Raw genomic sequence first — 19,265 nt, forward strand, 5'->3', positions numbered from 1 at the left:
GAAAGATTACGGGGTATGCACACAGTGACTCACAGATTGACTAAATTAGCAGTCTTGGGATCAGAGAGAATGCTTTATGTAAAGCCTCTTCAAGTACAGTGAGAATTAACTTCCTCCCGACCTCTCTAGTGCAGACAGAAATAGATTTATATTCCATATCCCACTTCCCTCCTCACCCCTCAGACAGGAGTCGTTCTCCCCACTCCACCAACCAGCCTTCCTCCCTGACAGGCAAGGGAAGATATTTCTCCCAATTGGTGGGGGTAGTTCTCAGGTTCATAGGGCAAAGGTTGCCCCAGAGACAAGGGCACTGGTGTTGAGAAGCTGCAGTTCTTCCGGAACGGTGTGTCCAATGTCCTGATGTTACTGACACCCTGGAGGAGTGCCAGGATGAGGACAGATCCCGCTGTCCCCAAGCCAGAACAAAGCAACTCTGCCCTACCTTTCCTGACCCACTCTGCCCCCAGTACCCAGTCACCCTCACACACCGGTAGCTGTGATGCCCTCTGGATCCAGAAGGTCTCAGGCTGCTCCTGGCGGTAGTTGTGAGGCTGTGAGGGAGAGTACTGAGTAACTCCTGGCCTTCACCCCTCTCTCTCAACCTCTGGGCCTGGTACTTGGCCACAGCTGGTCAGAGCCCAGCTATGCAAGTGGTGGGAGGTGTGGGGGAGGTGGTTCTCACCTTTGTTGGGGCAGAAGGCCCTGCTTTCGCCAGCTGCATTCGATAGTCATGGTGTGTCACAGATTCAACCTCAAAGAGCTTCCTTGTGGGTTCCTGTTCTGCCTGCACCTCTTTACTGTGTATCCCTAAGGGGTGTCAAGGCCATCCTCATCCAATTTTTCTCCCCCCTCCCTCTTCCCCTTTACCCAATCTCTCACCAGATCTGATGGTGCAGGAGCATCTCCAGCATGGCTTCACGCTTCCCTGCGAGGGGGCATTGGGTGGGGTCTGGTTAAAAAGCAGGCCCAGAAGAAACTAACTTAAGGAAGAAAAACCTTGAGGTTCTGCCCTTATATCCATCGGACAATCCATAGCCCCACCAGAAATTCCCTCCTCTTTTTCTCTCTGACTAATGGACTCATTCTGGCCTACTCTCTCTCATGTTTCATACCTCGAAGTGGCCAGTAGATGTTTTCTGGGGGCTGGTATGAGTCTTTCTGGGTGGTACTGGAGGGCATGGGTGACTTTAGTTGCATGGTCAGCAGTCCCCGGTGTCCATGTCGGAAGAAAAAACTCTCAGAGCCATCCTGCATGCTTGGGACTTGATCCAGGTGGTTGGCGGCTCTCTGTGGATCTCAAGTTGAATGACTATAATATCCTTTCTGGTACCCACCCTCATATAAACCACTGCCTCCCTTAAGAAACTGAGGGCAGCCTTCAAGAAAAGTGAGCAGGCCAAAACTTTAATACCTCTTCCTCCCAATTGTAGAGGAGGCACTGGCCCCGTGGCAATGTTTCATAGAGATCCGTAGGCTTCCCTTTAACATCTGGGGGTTTCCATAGTCCTCGGGCACCTGGTTCTAAGACTTGCAAAAATTCCCAAGATGGTTGTTTCTGGGGCTTCCAGGGGCATTGCTGACTCCAGGAGGTATCACTAGGGACCAGATCTGTCATCAGGTTTCTGAACGCTGAAGGAGTGCAGGGGCTGAGCTCAGAGTCAGGGCCAGTGCCTGGAGCAGGTCCAGATGTAGGACCAGGATGAGAGCCAGAGCCAGCAGGAGAGCCAGAGCCAGGACCAGGACCAGGACCAGAGCCAGGGACAGAGCCAAAGCCAAGACCAGAGCCAGAGCCAGAGCCAGGGACAGAGCCACAGCCAGGACCAGAGCCAGAGCGAGAGCCAGAGCCATGGCCAGCACCTGAGCTGGAGCCAAGAACAGGGTCAGAGCTAGAGCCTGGAACAAGGCCAGGGTTAGAATTATAGTCAGTTGTAGTACAAGGGTCCTGAGCAATACAGGAAACATGGACGGGCTCAAAGCCAAGACTCCCATGGGCTATATTGTGGGTAAAGCTGGGTCCCGCACCCAGCTCCCCAAGAAGGCTAGGGTCAGAGGATGGCTCCATGAACTCAGAATAGAGCGCTGGGGTCTTTGTAGATAATGCAGCTGCTTTGGCGGTGGTGATGGCTGCAGTAGCTTCGGCAGCTGATGCAGCCGCTGCAGCTGCTGCGGTTGCGGCTGCCAGGGCCGACTTAGGACTGTCATCTGAAGAAGGTAACGGTTCCAAAGTGGACACCAGTCCTTCGGAGCTGGGCTGTATGTCTAAAGCTCTGAAAGAAAGCAAACATGACAAGGCTGACAAAAGAGCAGCAAAGGAAGTCCGCTGACCTTCCTTGTCTCCTTACGCCTGCAGCCAGAGCTGCGACTCTCACCGCGACTGCGATTCCTCCGTAGACTCGTTGGTCTCCATCTTCGGACGCCAGCTACCAGGTTGCCATAGAGACAGCAAACAACTCCTGGAGCCTGCGCAGAAGTAGAGCTGGGTGGACTTGGAGGTGCGGGTGGAGGCAAGTCCTCAGCGGGGCGGAAGTCTTCAGCCCGGTGCTGTCGAGGAGGTCGTCTTTCCGGTCCCAACAGCATTCCGCCTCAGCCGGGCTTTTAGGGTTCCGCCGGCCTAAGACCTCACCCTCCTCGCCACAGCAGTCTTTGCGGTTTTCTAAGGTGATGCTTTATGGAGATATGTTGGAGACACGCACAGGGCTGTGGCATTAGGTAACAGCCTACTTGGTGTTTGCAGGGGCAACAGTAGCTTCCCCTTAGTTTGCTTAGTTCATTCTCAAAAGTGAGTGGGGTCTTTAACAAATGTTAAGGATGAAAATACACAAACCAGCTTGAGCAAAATGGTGAGGCATGGAATAGTGAAAAGGCAGCCGCTTTTGTTTGGGTGTGATTACTTCTTCTCTAATAAAAGCCCCTCATATTGACCACCCTCCTCCTAAGCCCCTTTAGAATGTGGTTTGGCCTCTGAAGAAGGGCCAGGATTGAGCAAGTCTTAAATCTGGCTTTCGGTTTCTTCCTACACGTTTAGGCTCATTCCTACTGTTACTTTTCTAGAAGTTTGACCTAGGGTGGACCACTTGTCAAGAAGACTCACATATCTGCAGGCAACCTTTATGGACCTTCTCAGTGTCTTCTGCTCAGACCAGTCAAAGGGCATCATAGCCATGAATCAGTTTTCTTTCCCCTTTGTGGTATTAAACTTTATATATTTAAGACAGGAAAGCATAATTAAGGGAGAATAGTTTTATTAGCATCACAAGGTCCCTTTTTCCCTTTCCATCCAAGCATCCAGGGTCTCGGGTCCTTTGGTCAGTTGGCAGGTTCAACCTGGAGGCCACTGGAGCTGCCGGCCCCCAAGTACATGAATATGCAGGTGATACACAGATTGTGCACCCAGCTTCCCATCGTTGATCACTGAAATTGACCTTGGGGTTAGGAGTCAGGATCATGGCAGAGGTCAAAGAATGAAGATCATACTGAGGGGTAGGAATGAGAATTCATAGGTGAGGAACCAAGGGCCAAAAGTCACTCACCAAGTCGGTATCCATCTCCCAGGCCCTCAGCCTTTGCTATCTTCTTGGCCACAAGGAGTAGGTGTCCTAGAAGCTATAGGGAGAGTGGAGGGACATAGGTGGTTTTATTTATAGGAAGCAAGACCTCTAGTTGGGTCCAGGGCTCCTCCCAGTCAAACCCTGGCCCTGTTCTTCCCACCTGCTGGTCGTCTTCTTCAGCCTGGCTAATCCGAGGAATGGGCTTCTTGGGAATGACCAGGAAGTGCACAGGAGCCTGAGGGGCCACATCACGGAACACAAGACACTGGGAGCAGTGACAGGCCAGAGGCCACATTACTTCAACAGGCTGGAAGGTATCTATACTATTCTTAAGGGGATGGGGCCTAAGGGCACCCCACCTGCTGATCCTCATAGAGAATGTCAGCTGGGAGGCTCCTGTCCAGGATCCGGGAGAAGATGGTTGGGGCTGCTCCCCCAGGAGTTGCCTGCTGGGCCTTGGCCACTTCATTCCCATCAGTCACACCTGCAGCTCCTCGGACCTGAAGGTGGATCAACCATATTCAAAGGAGAGAGTTGGCAACACCTCTCCCATATATTCAGAGCTGACAGAAGTTGGGCTCTGATAGTTGTTAACTTCATCCTAAGAACCTATTCATGGCTCCCACCCAGGAGAAAAGTTCCTGAATTTCAGAGCACCAGCAGCAAAGCATAGGGCCAGATGGTGCTGGGCCTGGTAAGATGACAAGCAGTCTTACTACCCAGGATTCGGCAGTGCAATTGATTGCTGCTCACCTGTCTATGACATATAGCACTATTCAGGGAAAGGATCCAGAATGAAAGACTGGGGATTTTGGTCTCAGTTCCTATCTTACCATACCACTGAGTGACCTCAGATAAATCCCTTCTCAGCTTCTAATATAAAATAAAGGGTGGCTTGAACCTCTTTCCACTCTCATCTTGTTAGTACATTTCCACTTATTTCTGTTACTTGTTTTCTGATCTTTAAGCTTTGTCACCTATATTATTTAGGTTTTGATGCAGTTGCCCTGTTTGACACTAGTTGACCCCTCATCTGGGTGTCACATATGACTCTGTGCGTTTTAACTCTTGTCCCTTCAGTGAGTGAAGGTAAGAGCTCAGCTAAGTGACTTCTGCTCCCCCAGCCCCAGGGGACTGCAGGTAGGGAAGTCCCAGTTTCCCAGGGATTCAGAGAAGGCTGAAGTCAATGCATCACGTTGGAGGAGAATGGGACGTGATGAATTCTCTGACCCTCGACCCGCTTCTGGCAAGTGGAGAAGAGAGATTAACACTAGTGCTCTTAGGAGGCCAGAGGCCTGAGCAGGGCAGAGCACTGGCTCCAAGAAGAAAAAGCTCATTTCCTGCAGGGGGCACGGGGCCAGCTGGGCTGCAGGCAGGGAGGCCAAAGAAGGCGGCAGCCGCTGCAGTGACCCTGTCCCGAACTCAGCGCCTGGGCCTGCGCAGGGCAGGGGTCATCGCTAGCTTGCTCTCTGGAGCCACCAGTCCGACCTCACCGCACAGCCCCGAAGCTTGTGCCTCGGAGGGGCAGACTGCGGCCACAGGCGGGAGCTCTGCGCACCTTCGGGAGTCCCAGGCACTGGATGGCGTTAAGAACCCGCAGGACTCCCTACTCGCCCCCGCGCCACTTCTCACCTGCGCCCCGCGTGCTCCCGTGGCCCCCACGGCTCTGCGCGCCGCGCACAACCCAGCGGCCAGCACCATGGCTGCCGCCATCTTCCCGGAGCCGCGGGGAGCCTCTCACCCTGGTCAGCACTCCGCTCCACGGCCGGCCGGGGGCGGGCAGTCGGGGAGCTGGGAAGCTGGGTAGTGGCGACCGGCGAGCCCTGCCACCCCATTGGAGCGCATCCTTGGGCACAATTCATCCCATTGGCTCTGCAGCCACTCTGGAGGCGGGCTCTTTTCATCCCATTGGCTGCTTTTACCAAGGCCAGAACAATTTTCCATTCCATTGGCTTTGTCTTCCAGTCCTTGTGAACATTCTTTTCCCATTGGATCCCCTAACTAGTTTCGCTGTTAGAAAAACTTCCACACCATTGGAAGGATTAAGAAGCATAGAGGTGGGATTTTCTCCGAGGTGGATCTGATACAAAACACTGGGTTCTAGGTTGCGACTCCCGAGTGGGTGGGGCTTTTCGTTCTTGGCTTGTCCTCTTCAGGCCTGGTACCTATTGGTGCGCGGGGAGGAAGGGGGCGGGGCTCCGTCACCTGCTGCTCAAAGAGCTATTTTAGACCCTGTCACTGCTTTGGCCAGGAGGAGGGCGGGGCTCTGGGCCATCCGGCGCTTATTGGCTCCAAGAACCACACGGCGTGGGCTAAAGATGAACGGGAAGGAGTTTGGCTTTTGTTGTTTTTTTATTTTTTTTTTTTTTTTGAGACGGAGTTTCGCTCTTGTTACCCAGGCTGGAGTGCAATGGCGCGATCTCGGCGCACCGCAACCTCCGCCTCCTGGGTTCAGGCAATTCTCCTGCCTCAGCCTCCTGAGTAGCTGGGATTACAGGCACGCGCCACCATGCCCAGCTAATGTTTTGTATTTTTAGTAGAGACGGGGTTTCACCATGTTGACCAGGATGGTCTCGAGCTCTTGACCTCGTGATCCACCCGCCTCGGCCTCCCAAAGTGCTGGGATTACAGGCTTGAGCCACCGCGCCCGGCAGTGTTTTGTTTTTAACTGGCGGGGGTGATGCGCAGCATTTTTTCCACAAGGGCAGTTTCAGTCCCTTGAGGATTTCGCAGATTTTAATGTTCTCATCTAAGGGAAATTATTTCTTAATTCTATGTTCTTGTTAACGCATTCACTCCGTAGGTTAGAAATTCTGCAGTTTTTGCATTTCTTTTTTCAGCAGCCGGAGATAGGAGTGTCCTATCTTTGCCGCACAACTATTATAATAAGCAAAGGAGTGTGTATTCATTGTCCTTTTCTAATCAGAAAAGGTGTGTGATACAGTTAACTCGGTGCCGGACGTTTTCAATGAGTCAGGTTTGCACTACTGGAATATATATAAATATTTATATATATATGTATTCTGGAATATATATAAATATTTATATATATATGTATTCTGGAATATATATATATATTCCCGTCTCTACTAAAATATATATATTATATATATATATATATATATAATATATATATATATATTTTTTTTTTTTTTTGAGACCGAGTCTTGCTCTGTTGCCAGGCTGGAGTGCCGTGGTGCGATCTCGGCTCACTGCAACTTCTGCCTCCCGGGTTAAAGCGATTCTCCCGCTTCAGCCTCCCGAGTAGCTGGGACTACAGGTGAGCGCCACCACGCTCAGCTAATTTTTGTATTTTTTAGTAGAGAGGGGTTTTCACCATGTTGGCCAGGATGGTCTTGATCTCTTGACCTCGTGATCCACCCACCACGGCCTCCCAAAGTGCTGGGATTACAGGCATGAGCCACCGCTCCCGGTCTGGAATAATACATTTTTGACATAAGAAACATGGGGTCACAAAATGCTAATATTGACACTAGGAAAGTTTTAGTCTGACATCATATAGGACAAGTTACCACTGTTTCTTTGGTTTTTCTTTTTTTAACACATGTCCTGATACATACAGGTGCTCAGTAATTGTTGAATGAATAATATTTGGTGTTTCCTGTCATTTTTTCATAATATGTAATAATATGTATTGCATATGATATTCACCTATATGTAATCAATTTTTACTTTTACATAGTCTATGTAAATATACTTTGCATTGGCTGCATATTATTTCCTTCAATGAGTTTATCATAGTAATTCTAACTCTACTGTTGACTATTAGTTGAATGAGTTTTAGGTGAATGGTTGTCATGGTGCATATAACCACTGCTGGGGAACTCTTTGCTTCTAAAGATAGTACAATCTCTTTTGTATAGCTATATTATTGTTAAAAAGTCCTTTCTCCTCGAAAGGGCAGACATTTGATTCCATGATTTTCCCCAGGGATCCTAGGAGTCCAGATTGCATTCCTTCCCTTGGAGGGACAGATGGCCCCCCAACTGTGAGGACGTATAGAATGGCCTCCTTGGGCCCCAGAGGTTGCAGTTCTCTGTGGTGCCTCTGGGACACTGAGAGACCCTAGAGTTGCCCTGGAGAAGGGAAAGGGATAAGTGGATCTAGGATCTAGGAAGAGGAAGGAAGCCAGTCTGGAGGGTAGGTGAATACAAAGCACTTTTAAATTAGTTATTTCTTTGGTTCTCATAGAAAGCAGGCAACACAGAGGTTATTCCTGTTTTACAGATCCAGAAACTCAGCCTAAAGAGGGACAGTGACCTGCCTGGGGTCACAGAGCCCGTTAGTGTTCGAATCTCCTACTCCCAGAAGAATCTATGGACTTCCTAGTCACTTCCCACATTCACTGATTTTGATCCCTGGCCCACAGTCTTCTCTACTCCAAGCACTCGTCATCACCTACAGTTGCCCTCATCTGAAAGATGTTATGCTCTGCAGCCTCTGAACAATGTCTCCTGTACTTCAACCCTTGCCTCTACGTCTCCTACTGGGCCTCATTACAGACTTCTCTTCCTTTGATTGCTCCGTTTTCCAATCTGTCATTTGCTTCCTGGCATCACTTTCTTTCCCTATTGGTACCATATGCTCCTTTCACATCCTTATGTCTTCTTTTGCTTCATTTTTCTCCCATCACCAACCCATTAAATATTTGGTTTCTCTGCTCCTCTAACTAGGTTCTCACTTCCGACTGTGCCTGAATCCTAAACTACCCACTGATCAGGTTTTTCTCCAGTTCCCTACATTAGCCTTCCCAAACCTTCCCTTTTCTTGTCTCCTGCTTCCTACTCACGCTTATCCCTCTCCCCCTGGACCAATGGCTGGTCTTATCTCCTACTTCACAGGGCATATAGAAGCCATCTATGGGGAACTTCTACAGGTTCCTGTTTCCTGAAACTCCTTGAAGGCTCCATCCTCTTTCTTCCTCTTGGTGATAGGAAGTGGTGTTTCTCCTGTTCAGAGCAAATCCCTTCACCTCTGTCTTGACCTCATCCCTTTCCTCCATCTCTGGGATCTTGTCTCACCAGGCATCTCTCTTCTCTCTTCTGGGTCCTTTAAGGTCCCTTTGTCCACTGGCCTCTTTCCCTTTTCCTTCCCACAAAAGTGCTTCCTTGACTCCACAACTCCCTCTGGATATTGTCTGACTTTTCTTTTGCACTTTTCACCCAAGCTTCTTTAAGAGACTCCTTGAAACTCACTGCTATTTGACTCCTGCCTTCACTGTGCCAGTGTGAAACTGCACTGTCTGAAGTTCCCAAAGATCTTCTAATTACAAAACCCATTGGATGCTTTTCAGTCTTTATCTATTGGTGCCCCAACTGTATCTAACATCACTTCCTACTCTATCCTTCTTGAGACTTTCTTCCTTTTTGGCTTCCTTGAAGCCACTTTCCTTCTGATATCAGAGCAGGCAGCTTGAATGTGGGTGTGATGGAGGCAGATGGCAGGATCCAGGCTCTCTACTGTGCCTAAGAAGTGTTCACTCTAAGTTATTAGGCAGTCTCTCCCTGGGCTGGGACCTGTCTGCCCTATATAGAGCCAAGTCAGGTTCCAGTGACTCCTCTTTTATTGCTGATCTGGGCCAGACTCACAAAGGCCTGTGCCAGTTGCTGACAGTGTCTGTCCCTGGAGGAGGGAAGAGCAGAGGTGAAAGGATCAGGTATGGGGCTCAGATGGGGGGCTAGGCTGAAAGGTGTGTGGGCCAGGGAGTCCCAGGGGACTAGGGCGGGAGCTGGGAAGGCCAGAGGGCCCCTGTATCTGCAGGGCCTCAAAGTCAGAGTTGCTGAGGATGGCTTCTCGGAGGACAGGCATCTCTGCAAAAGGTATATAGTCTGCTCCTGGGGGTGAAAACCAGTACAGATGTGGGATGTGGGTGGGTGGGTGGTGGGGAGGGAATGCGCTGAGGGCTAAGGGAATGCGCTAGTCCTAGAGGGGATGGTTGAGGATGGGAGCCTTCCTGCCAGGCCTTCTGACTACAGACCCTGTAATGGCTCCCGTCCCAGGTTTCTGCCTCACCGTAAGGCCTCCCTCCTCGTTGCCGGGTCTTCTGAGTCTCAAAGAAAGTCTCATGGTCCTCCCAGCGCCGGTCACAGGCCGCACAGAGGAAATTAGACTCAAAACAGCTGCAGCAACAGCCTGGGGCAAAAGTGCAGCCAAGAAGAGTTCAGAAAATGGCGGCATTCCCAGGAGCTAACCACATTCTCATCTCTTCCTCACTGACCGCATGCCCAAGGCTCTCATACCTGCTCCCCACCATTATCCCCAGGCTGCATCCTATTCCCACCTACCCCGCTCCCAATATGCCCCTTGCCCTAGAAGTTACCATGATGCCTGCAGGGATGGGGCCCACTGGCTGCATGTTCTTCGTGGCTATGTTTGCAGCGACATTGGGCCCTCCAGGCCTTGGGGTCAAAGGTGGCCCGTCTCTTGAGCCAGAACTCACCCACCTCCTCTGGGCGTGATGGGATAAAGCAGAACATGAGGCAGCGGCACTGGCTCACTTTGCAGGGCACTGATATGTCTGTGTGAATGGGGATGGATGGTTAGAGTTAGACCAGCATCTGATAGAACCTTGCCTTGTCATGCCAATCCCCTCCTCCATTCCCCCAGCCCCGCTCCCTATGCACGCACACATGCTTTCTCTCATACTTCCCAAGACATGACAGAGTACAGTTATCCCTCCACACCTGAGAGGGGCTGGTCAGTTCTTCCCTACCTGAGATGATCTGGTGCTCTCTCAACAAGTGTCCACAGAAGCATCTGGACTCACTCCCAATCCGGAAACAGTCCCATAGGTAATGGGGGCAGCGCCAGCCAATGTAGAGACCTAGGTGTGCAGGATTAATGAGGAAAAGTGAGAAGGTAAAAAATCCTAAGCTCCCCCGAACTGGTCTTACCTATCCCTTGATGGGGGTGAGGGGTGGGGGGAACTTACCTCTCCCCACTCCCAGGTATCTTTACCTCCACCTGGAAATCCTCGCCTCTACCCATTAGACTTTCTTTTTCCTCAGGGTTTGCTCATTACCCCACTAGTGGCTTCAGTTCTCATTCTACCCAGGATCTACTCCATCTCCGTCAGCCTGCCAGAGATGACTCAAGAGAGTCTTCGGTTTCTGAGCAGGAAGATTATAGATGAAATTTTGTTTGAGGATCAACATGAATATCAATGAGTTCTCTGTAACCACGGCGATTCTCATCTCCTCTCCTCACTCCACTAAAGCCCTTTAGACACTTTGTTCACTTGAAGCATCTAAGGTGAGGGAAAGGGAAGATGACTGGCCAGATGTTCAGACAATGAAGACTGGCTCCTAAGGAGCATGGTTATTGAAGGTCCTGAAGAGGAGGAGGAGGCTGGACAGCACTGGTGCTGAAAGGCAGGAGAAGGGCTTCCTCTCACTTCTCCAGGTTGGTACCTTAATACTTCCCTCTGTGTTCCTAGTGCTGTTGTATCAATGCTCTCTATGTACTTAAGAGGGGCTGCCAAAGGTTCTTCAAGGGTGAGGAGAAAGGGGTAGGTAGCAGTCATGAGTGGTGAAGACCAAAAATTATACATTGTGAGGCTAAGCAGGGAAGTGTGGAAAGGAAAGTGAGACTAAGAAGCGTCCCTGAGAGTAGGCACCAGCAAGAGGTCACAGCCCTTGAGAGCTGGTGTTCAGCAGTGAGCTGTGACTCCCTGTTCGTGACTAGTCTTGAGGTGAGGGTGGTGCTGTGCAACTGTGGGAGGTTAACCAGATGGCACCTACCATTCAGATTTTCTCATCCATGAGAGCTGAGAGCACCCCAACTTCTAGCCAGGAATCCTGTATGAGGCCTCATGGAGTGGGACCTCCAGGTGTAGGATTCTTAGTTCCACTTAATGGCTCAGCTGAAATGTCACCTCCACCAAAAATGGTTTATTATAATGCATTGTATTGGGATAGGAGTAACACAAGCAGCTACAGATGGTAAGAGGAGGGGACCAGACAGACAGGAGAAGTTACAGTGCATTATAATAGACCATTCCCTTGTATTCCCATTAGTCCATGAGTTCTTCAAGGAAGTTGTCTTTTCACCCATATCTCTCATCCTAGCACAGGGCCTGGCACAGAACAGTTGCTGAGAGAACATAGATTGCCTGATTAAACAAATGAGCTAATTAAGACGAAGAGAGAGCCAGTATTCAGGCATAATCCTGATGCTCCCCTAAGATGTTTAAGGAGAGTGGCATCCTCTGGTCTTTGACTCTGGTCAGGGCCACAATTCACAATTCTGTGCCTCAGATTATGTTTTCATATCTTACCCATAGTCTGTCAGGATCTAAAGCCTGTCCAGATGTGGCTTTTGGCTTTGCTGCTTCTGTCTTGATGCTGATTGCCTGTAGTACCAGTGCCCCCTTACACCAGGGAGGCTTTGTTGAAAGAGCAGGGTATAGGCAGTCACAATGGGGGTGGGCGGGAGCCAGGATTCCACTAGGGGAGTTCTGAATTCTGTCTGGAGTAGCAGGATGCATTTAAAAAGCAGGAGGTGAGGCCCATGGATCAAGGCCTGCTCTGAGGGCCCAGGGTGGGGGGCGGGGGAGGAGTCAAGTCCAAGCACTAGGGTAGGAATCAGAACCCAGCATTCAGATGAAGACTGGAGTTTGAACAGGGAGACTGGCAACTATACTTCAGATTCTATTACAAGTGTTAGTGCTCTTAAAGTGGGACAATTGGAAGGTGGCTGTGGATTCCAGTGGGACCCTCTACTCTCTGTCCCGAATCCAGAATCCCTTCCTGTTGTGGGTGGACAAGGCCTGGCAGGGGGAGGAGACGTTACCTGGGATACCATTTTGATTCTAACACAGTCCAGTTCCACAATCACAATCACATTTGCATGATGACATATCTTTATGTGTAGTATGTCTCCATAAAACACACAGCTGTCTTTTCAGGAACAATGTCTCTAGCTTAGCCCTCTCTCCTGAGCTTCAGACCCATATAGCTAGCTGTCTAGTAGACTCTTGCACCAGCATGTTTCATAAGCACTTCAAATCTTACACCCAATTATTCCCTCCAAACCTGGCTCTCATCTTTGTCCTCTGTTCATCCAACACATGCTTACCAAGCGTCTACCCTTTTTCAGGCATTCAGTGAATGGCACCATCATCCTATCACTTACTTATGCCAAAAACTTAGGTGTCATTCCTGGCATTTTCTTCTCTCTTGTCCTATACATCCAGTGTTTCAATGGTCAGTTTTACTTTGTTGGCATTTCTTTCCTTTTTTTTTTTTTTAAGACAGAGTCTCACTCTGTTGCTCAGGCTGGAGTGCAGTGGTGCAATCTTGGCTCAGGGCAACCCCAGTTCTCCTGCCTTAGCCTCCCAAGTAGCTGGGATTACAGGTGCCTGCCACCACACCCAGCTAATTTTTTATATTTTTAGTAGAGACAGGGTTTCACCATGTTAGCCAGGCTGGTCTTGAACTCTTGGCCTCAGGTAACCCAAGCACTAGTGTAGGAATCAGTGTAGTGTAGGAATCAGGCTGCCTTGGCCTCCCAAAGTGCTGGGATTACAGGTGAGCCATCACACTCAGTCTGTTAGCATTTCTTGAACCTGTCCACTTCTCTCCACCTACACCCATCTACTTCTTACCTGGACTATGACCAGTACCTCACAATGTATTCAGTTTCCTTTCCACACCTCCTCTCAGCCTCACAACTCCAGTCTTGTCTTTCTCTGGTCTATCTGATTACCAGAGTGATCTTTCAGAAACACAAATCTGTTCACATTATTGTCCTACTTAAAATCTTTTAGTGACTCTCACTTGCCCTCGAGATATAATTCTAGCTTTTTAGCTTGGCACAGAAATGCCTGCACAATTCTGCCCTTCTGGAGCTAAGCTGGCTCTTCTCCCCAGCGCTCTATGCATCAGGCATAGTGCATTGCTATAGATTTCTGCCGTGCCTTACCCTGTCCTGTCTCATCTTACACCACTCTTTACTTGGCCACCTCTTCTTACTCATCTTACAGATATCAGCTGAGAAGTCATTCCTTCCAAGGCTTATTATTCCTCAAGCACTCCAGATAAGATGTCCCTTTTTTTCTGCTCATGCAGCAGTGTGGGATAATCTTGATTATAGCAATTATTAGAGTGAATTATAATTGTCCTTTTACTTATTGGTATCTCTCATTAGATTACAAAGTATTTTGCCTTTGAACCCCCACCAGCATTACCACTTCCATAGCTAGCTCAATGCCTGGCACACAGTTAGTGCTCAATAAATGTTTGTTGAATGAATAAAAGCAAAGGTTACACTTGATATTTCTGTACATATCACATATACTGTTAAGGACTACCCAGGACTCAACATTCCCACTACTAGGAGGGGACTTCAAATATAATTGTTCAGGGTTGAATGACACAAATTTCTTTATAAAGCTTCCTGTTTAAACAGGAAGATGAAGGCATTCAATTTGAAGGAAAAAAAAAAAGAAATACAGTGGCTTTGAGGAGTGGGGAGTAGATAGGAGGTTCTGAGAAGGGGAATAAGATGACTGAACACATCCTGCATTTTTATTTTGAGACATTCTGTCACCCAGGCTGGAATACACTGGCACAATCATGGCTCACTGCAGGCTTGACCTCCTGGGCTCAAGTAATCCGCCCACCTCAGCCTACTAAATAGCTGGGGCTACAGGCATGCATCACTATGCCTGGATAATTTTATTTTATTTTAGTTTTGTAGAGATAGGATCTCACTATCTTGTCCTGGCTGGTCTCTAACTCCTGGGCAATTAAATGATCCTCCTGCCTCAGCCTCCCAAAGTTTTAGGATTATGGATGTGAGCCACCTTGCCAGCCAGCATTTACAAGCAAATAAGAGTAACTGAATATATTAATATAAGCAAACAAAGCTATTTCAATGCCTGAATTGAGACTAGGAAACAAATGAGATCACTATGACTTTCTTGGCTCGGTGGTAGTGGTGCAGGGGTGGTGAGGCCGGAGTGCTGGAGGGTTCCTGTACGGGAAAAGGGAAAGTAAATTTCATGGAGGAGGGATAAGCATTTAGAATTACCTGGTTGTCTTTATATTTTAGGCCTTTCATTATAGCTGTACATAATATAGGGAAAGGAAGTATGAGGGACCAAAATAAATGCAGAATTCAGTCTAGAAATACCAGAATCCTTATACCATGTCCGGGTGGCCTTCTTACTGAAGGTAATCCCTATAGATATGAATTTCCATAACACAGGTAGACATGCTCACACACAGGACGGCATGTTTTTATAAGCTCATCTGTACATAGCATGCCACTAATAGGACTGCCAAGAGTACTAATTGTAGGCTGAGGCTTGGAAACAGCAGGGCCAGAGGACATGGCTCTCTCCTTTTATAAGGAAACTTAAAGCTTTTGGGTATCCAGCATGGGGCTGGCACACAGGGGTTTTTTAATGGAGTTCCGCCAGGGCGTCTAAGGTCTTTGTCATGTCAGAACAGCAAGTCTTCTGGGGACTGTCCAGGGTCCTGGGCCATCTCCGCTTTAGGGTCTGTAGGCTCTCTGGGCCCTATATCTGGGGTGGGCCCATGACCCTTCTGTTTTCAATAATGTTAGTTTAGCTGCCTGTCTCTACCTGGGGTTTAGATGAATCTCCCCACTTCTTGCCTGCATCCACCCTTGTATTCCTTGGCCCACTTGCCTGCACCCTTTCCAGGCAGGTGGTATTGCCCTTTCCAAAAGGGGCAGCTATCTGTTGAATGTTCAGGTTCCCAGAGTCTTTTGGATTAGAGGATGGCCTGTCACAGGCCTCTGAAAGACCACATGGGCTCACCTGTCTGGATGGCATTCAGGGCTGCATCCTTCTCCCATTGGAAAAGATTGTTCACTTGAGCACCAAACTTCTCTTTGTGCATTGCCTTAGCCACTTCCACCAGCTCTGCCTGCTTAGCAGGGACCACTGGGCGGGCTGTGTAACCTAGGATGGGAGGGGCTGAGTAACCAGGAGGCCCTAAAACTAAGAGAAGGGGCCATGTCCAAGAGTAACCCAGTCTCCTCCTCCTGGGGTGAGTCAAGGACGGTGAACAGTAATGAGAATAGGACAGGGGAGAGGACAGGAGCAATTACGGCTAACTCCTTTCTTCTTCTTCTTGCCCAGCTGGTGTCCAGGGTGGACTGTGTGAGCAGTGCTGTCACTGGCATCTACCCCCTTTTCAGTCTCTCCTGCTTCTTCCTTCTGCTTTTCAGGTGTGTCCATTTGGACCTGGGCTGAAGGGCCTGAAAGGGAGTGCTCTGGAAGGCTCTCGGATTCAGAGAGATGGGTAGACCTCCTTGTCCATGGGACCTCATTGGAAGAAGACTCAGAGGAGAGGTCTTCCTTCAAAGTATCAGAGGAAAGCAGAGAGACGTAGTCTACTGATTGGGGAGGAAGAGTTAGGTGTTTCTTTGGCACCACTGAGATGGGACTATCTAATGAAGCCTCATAGGTAGGGATCTCTGAAGGGGTCTCCGAGGTGGAATGCTCCTGATGGGTTTCAGAGGAATAGGCCACTAAAGGGGTCTGGGAAGGGGCTGGCACCAAAGGGGATTCAGAGATATGGGGCTCTAAGGGGGTCTCAGAGGTGGAAGGCTCCAAGAAGCTTTCAGAGATATGGTTCTCCTGTAAGTCCTCAGCAGACAGGTCTTTTGAAGAGGGGTGCTCCTCTGCATCCACGGTGGTATGAGGCTCTTCTGTGACCTCGTCTGCTTCCATCTAGTGGTAGAACAAGGTACAGGCTTCATTAGGTTGGAATTAGAGGGCCTGCAAGTCAGGGCAGAGCCCAGGGTTCGCAGTACATTATGGAATTTGGATAAGGTTCTCAAGGCACCTGAGATATAAGAGGGAAACAGCATGTGCTCTGGGTCTTAGAATGTGATTCAGGAGCTTCACCTACACCTATATGTCCAGACCTCATATGGCATGTTGCTGTGGCTTGCTGGGGAGCTGAACTTAAAGATTAGAAGGCTGGAGTAGAATCCCATCAGTAGATGGTAGCAGAGAACCATGTCCCAGGAGGGAGTCTGAACATAGCCACTTGGCCAGTCCAAGAGAAGGGTCCTTGGCATATCTTAAAACCCTGGAGGTCAGGCCATGGAGTTCTAGAAACTGGGAATACCAAGCCAAAGCTGGGGTTGGCTCCTGAAGTGCAGAGGAATACTATGTCACATAATGCAAGACCCTGCACGTAGCCTGGTTTTGTCTAGGCACCACACACATCCTCCTTCCTTGATAATGTCATTCATGTTCAAAGCTTCAACTACTTCCAGCTATGTGCCAATGACTCCTAAATCCATACTTCTAGCTCAGACCTTTTTCAACCCCACCCCGTACTTCACACTTATACCCACCTGCCTGCTGGCCTTTTCTTCTTTTTTTTTTTTTTTTTTTTTTTTGCAACTGAGTCTCACTCTGTTGCCCAGACTGGAGTGCAGTGGCGCAATCTCAGCTCACTGCAAACTCTGCCTCCCAGATTCAAGTGATTCTTCTGCCTCAACCTCCTGAGTAGCTGGAATTGCAAGTGTGTGCCACCATGCCCAGTTAATTTTTTTATTTTTAGTAGAGACCGGGTTTCACTGTGTTAGCCAAGCTGGTCTCAAACTCCTGACCTCAGGTGATCTGCCTGCCTCAGCCTCCCAAAGTGCTGGGATTACAGGCGTGAGCCACTGCACTCGGCCCTGATGGTCATTTCTAACTGGGTGTTTCCACAGGCATCAAAACTGAACTTTGGGAATTATCCTAGTCTTCTCTTTTTCCCTTAGACTCCATCTTCAAATAGGCACCAATGACTGCATTTCCTATCTTCTAAATATTCTCCAAATGCATTCTCTCCTCTCTCTTCCGATCTTATTCAAGTTTGCATCATCATTAGCCTTTGTGTAATAACTTTGTCCCTCTACTTCCATCCACAGCACTTTAATCCATTCACCCATTCTTTCATTAATTTATGTAACTTACACTTTTACAAAGAGCCTAATCTGATGCTTTTCCTAAGCTCTGGATTGAGTTGAGTCTAACAGAGAGACCGATTAACCAACAATGGCAATACAAATAAAGCGATTTTGTGCTGGGGTGAGTGTAGGATGCTGTTGGGAGGCGATATGCCTATTTATCCTGCAAGGATGTAGTCCTCCTTCCTGACCCAATCAGGATCTTTCTAAAGTGCAATCCCATCACTGGCACTTTGTGGCTTATAAACATGCCATGACTCAGTCTAAGGGATTAAGTCTAAATTTCTCGGCCCTGGTATTAAAGGCCTGTCATCATTTTCAACACAGCCTGAGTATTCCTGCCTTAACTTTCCATTCTCCCTACTTTCCCCTCATGTTTCAGAGACACTAGATATATCACTCCTTAATCTCATCAGAGCCTTTTCGAAGGGAACGCTTGGGAAGGGAAGTAGGGGGAGAGGTAGGATTATGGGGAGGAAAAAGACCAGAGTCAGCTAGAGGGAAAAGGGACCTAAGGGTGGAGAACCAGAGGATGAAAGGTGAGAAAGGGGAAAGAGAAGGGAAGGAGGATTGGGTGGAGGAGGAAAGTAAGGATGAAAAGTGCAGAATGTGGGCCAGGCATGGTGGCTCACGCCTGTAATCCCAGTGCTTTGGGAGGCCAAGGCGGGTGGATTACTTGAGTTCAGGAGTTCAAGATCAGCCTGGCCAACATGGTGAAACCCAGTCTCCACTAAAAATACAAAAATTAGCCGGGCATGGTGGCAGGCTCCGGTAGTCCCAGCTGCTGGGGAGTCTGAAGCAGGCAAATCACTTGAACCTGGGAGGTGGAGGTTGCAGTTAGCCAAGATGGCACCACTGCACTCCAGCCTGGGTGACAGAGCGAGACTCCATCTCAAACACCACCACCACCACCACCATGTACAGACTGTGAAGGGACTGAAAGGTGGGAGAGAGACAGAGGTGTTAGGGGAAGGAGAGGGAGGGCTGTTGGAGAAATTACCTACCTCTGGGCTTTGGCTAGGTTGTTACAAGTCCTTAGGTTAAGGCCTTGCCTTAGGATGGCAGGGGGAGGTGTTGATCCTCAGGGAGGGAAGGCTGTTGGTTGTGGATGAGTCCCAGCTGCAGACGCTGGGTGTTGAAATGCCTTGCCTGAAAGTCCGCTATTTAGGGAGGGGACTTGGATATCTGCAGAACTTCACAAAGGAGCTCTGGCCTGACCTGGGGAAATGGGGAGGGAGGAGGGGTCCAGGGCTGACGAGGGAGGAGCTTGACTGAAGCCTCTGGAACAAGGGCCTGGAGAGCAGGCACCGGTCACCAGGACAACCGGAACGCCTAGTAGTCTCTCTGGCAACGGCGGTCTGGTCCCCTCCCCGGTGGGTGAGGTCTCCTGAGGGGGTTACATTGGGCCTCGAGGGGACGAACCCAGAGGGTTCACTTTTGAAAAGTGGGGTGTGTTGCGGAATCTCAGTGAGCGAGTGTCTGGGTAGGATCTGCGGAGATCTGAGTGTACGTCCGCGGAAGTCTGGGATTGTCAGTATAGGGTTCCCTTGAGATATCTGTGGGGCGGTCGTTGGGGGCTGTGAGTATCTGAGGGGGCCTCGGGCTCTGTGCTTGGGGTGAGAAAGGCAGGGTCTCCGGTAGCTGGGGCGGGGGCGGAGTCTGTGTGTCCTCGAAGCCCAGCAGGACTAAGTTGGGGACCAATAGAGTAGGGCAGGGGCGGGCTTTACTGACAGGGACCAATCGAGCCGGCAGGGGGCG

The 19,265-nt window shown here is 49.4% G+C and overlaps 3 protein-coding genes across 8 annotated transcripts; all 3 read right to left on the reverse strand.

The window, feature by feature from the left end:
* Positions 1-52: 52 nt before the first annotated feature.
* On the reverse strand, positions 53-3,176 carry SPAG8 (sperm associated antigen 8). Of its 5 annotated transcripts, none has more exons than XM_032240019.1 (7): positions 2,370-3,121; positions 1,412-2,267; positions 1,113-1,287; positions 880-925; positions 683-797; positions 489-551; positions 53-374 (listed from the first exon to the last, which is right to left on the reverse strand). In XM_032240019.1, exons 1-7 carry the CDS (start codon positions 2,405-2,407, stop codon positions 180-182), a joined length of 1,488 nt encoding a protein of 495 aa, XP_032095910.1. In that variant the 5' UTR covers positions 2,408-3,121; the 3' UTR covers positions 53-179. The 5 variants fall into 5 exon arrangements, with proteins under 5 accessions (XP_032095910.1, XP_032095906.1, XP_032095908.1 ...); XM_032240015.1 differs by having other exon boundaries at positions 57-551; positions 2,370-2,664; positions 3,092-3,176; XM_032240017.1 differs by having other exon boundaries at positions 57-551; positions 1,412-2,131; positions 2,168-2,267.
* A 49-nt stretch (positions 3,177-3,225) lies between these two features.
* HINT2 (histidine triad nucleotide binding protein 2) lies at positions 3,226-5,761 on the reverse strand. Its single transcript, XM_032240028.1, has 5 exons — positions 5,181-5,761; positions 3,908-4,048; positions 3,709-3,813; positions 3,531-3,603; positions 3,226-3,411 (listed from the first exon to the last, which is right to left on the reverse strand). The coding sequence occupies exons 1-5, from the start codon at positions 5,259-5,261 to the stop codon at positions 3,320-3,322; spliced, it is 492 nt and encodes a 163-aa protein (XP_032095919.1). The 5' UTR covers positions 5,262-5,761; the 3' UTR covers positions 3,226-3,319.
* Positions 5,762-7,717: 1,956 nt separating this feature from the next.
* Positions 7,718-19,222, reverse strand: FAM221B (family with sequence similarity 221 member B). 2 transcript variants are annotated; one of them, XM_032240041.1, is made up of 7 exons: positions 18,512-19,222; positions 15,648-16,272; positions 15,355-15,498; positions 10,282-10,392; positions 9,889-10,086; positions 9,582-9,701; positions 7,718-9,191 (listed from the first exon to the last, which is right to left on the reverse strand). In XM_032240041.1, the coding sequence occupies exons 2-7, from the start codon at positions 16,270-16,272 to the stop codon at positions 9,154-9,156; spliced, it is 1,236 nt and encodes a 411-aa protein (XP_032095932.1). In that variant the 5' UTR covers positions 18,512-19,222; the 3' UTR covers positions 7,718-9,153. The 2 variants fall into 2 exon arrangements, with proteins under 2 accessions (XP_032095932.1, XP_032095931.1); XM_032240040.1 differs by having other exon boundaries at positions 7,718-9,701.
* Positions 19,223-19,265: the final 43 nt, after the last annotated feature.

This window comes from Sapajus apella, unplaced genomic scaffold, assembly GCF_009761245.1.
Source record: "Sapajus apella isolate SASKATOON/1434 unplaced genomic scaffold, GSC_monkey_1.0 scaffold46, whole genome shotgun sequence".
Classification (NCBI taxonomy): Eukaryota; Metazoa; Chordata; class Mammalia; order Primates; family Cebidae; genus Sapajus; species Sapajus apella.

Coding starts and splice junctions, on each gene's coding strand:
- FAM221B (XM_032240040.1), bottom strand. CDS start 16,272: ATGGAAGCAGACGAGGTCACAGAAGAGCCTCATACCACCGTGGATGCA. Junction 15,499..15,647: donor GAAGAAGAAAGGAGTTAGCC/GTAATTGCTCCT, acceptor CTCCCATCCTAG/GTTACACAGCCCGCCCAGTG. Junction 10,087..10,281: donor AGAGCACCAGATCATCTCAG/GTAGGGAAGAAC, acceptor CCATTCACACAG/ACATATCAGTGCCCTGCAAA.
- SPAG8 (XM_032240015.1), bottom strand. CDS start 2,407: ATGGAGACCAACGAGTCTACGGAGGAATCGCAGTCGCG. Junction 798..879: donor CTCCTGCACCATCAGATCTG/GTGAGAGATTGG, acceptor AGGGATACACAG/TAAAGAGGTGCAGGCAGAAC. Junction 552..682: donor GGCCTTCTGCCCCAACAAAG/GTGAGAACCACC, acceptor TCTCCCTCACAG/CCTCACAACTACCGCCAGGA.
- HINT2 (XM_032240028.1), bottom strand. CDS start 5,261: ATGGCGGCAGCCATGGTGCTGGCCGCTGGGTTGTGCGCGGCGCGCAGA. Junction 3,814..3,907: donor TTCTCTATGAGGATCAGCAG/GTGGGGTGCCCT, acceptor CACTGCTCCCAG/TGTCTTGTGTTCCGTGATGT. Junction 3,412..3,530: donor GGGAGATGGATACCGACTTG/GTGAGTGACTTT, acceptor GGTCAATTTCAG/TGATCAACGATGGGAAGCTG.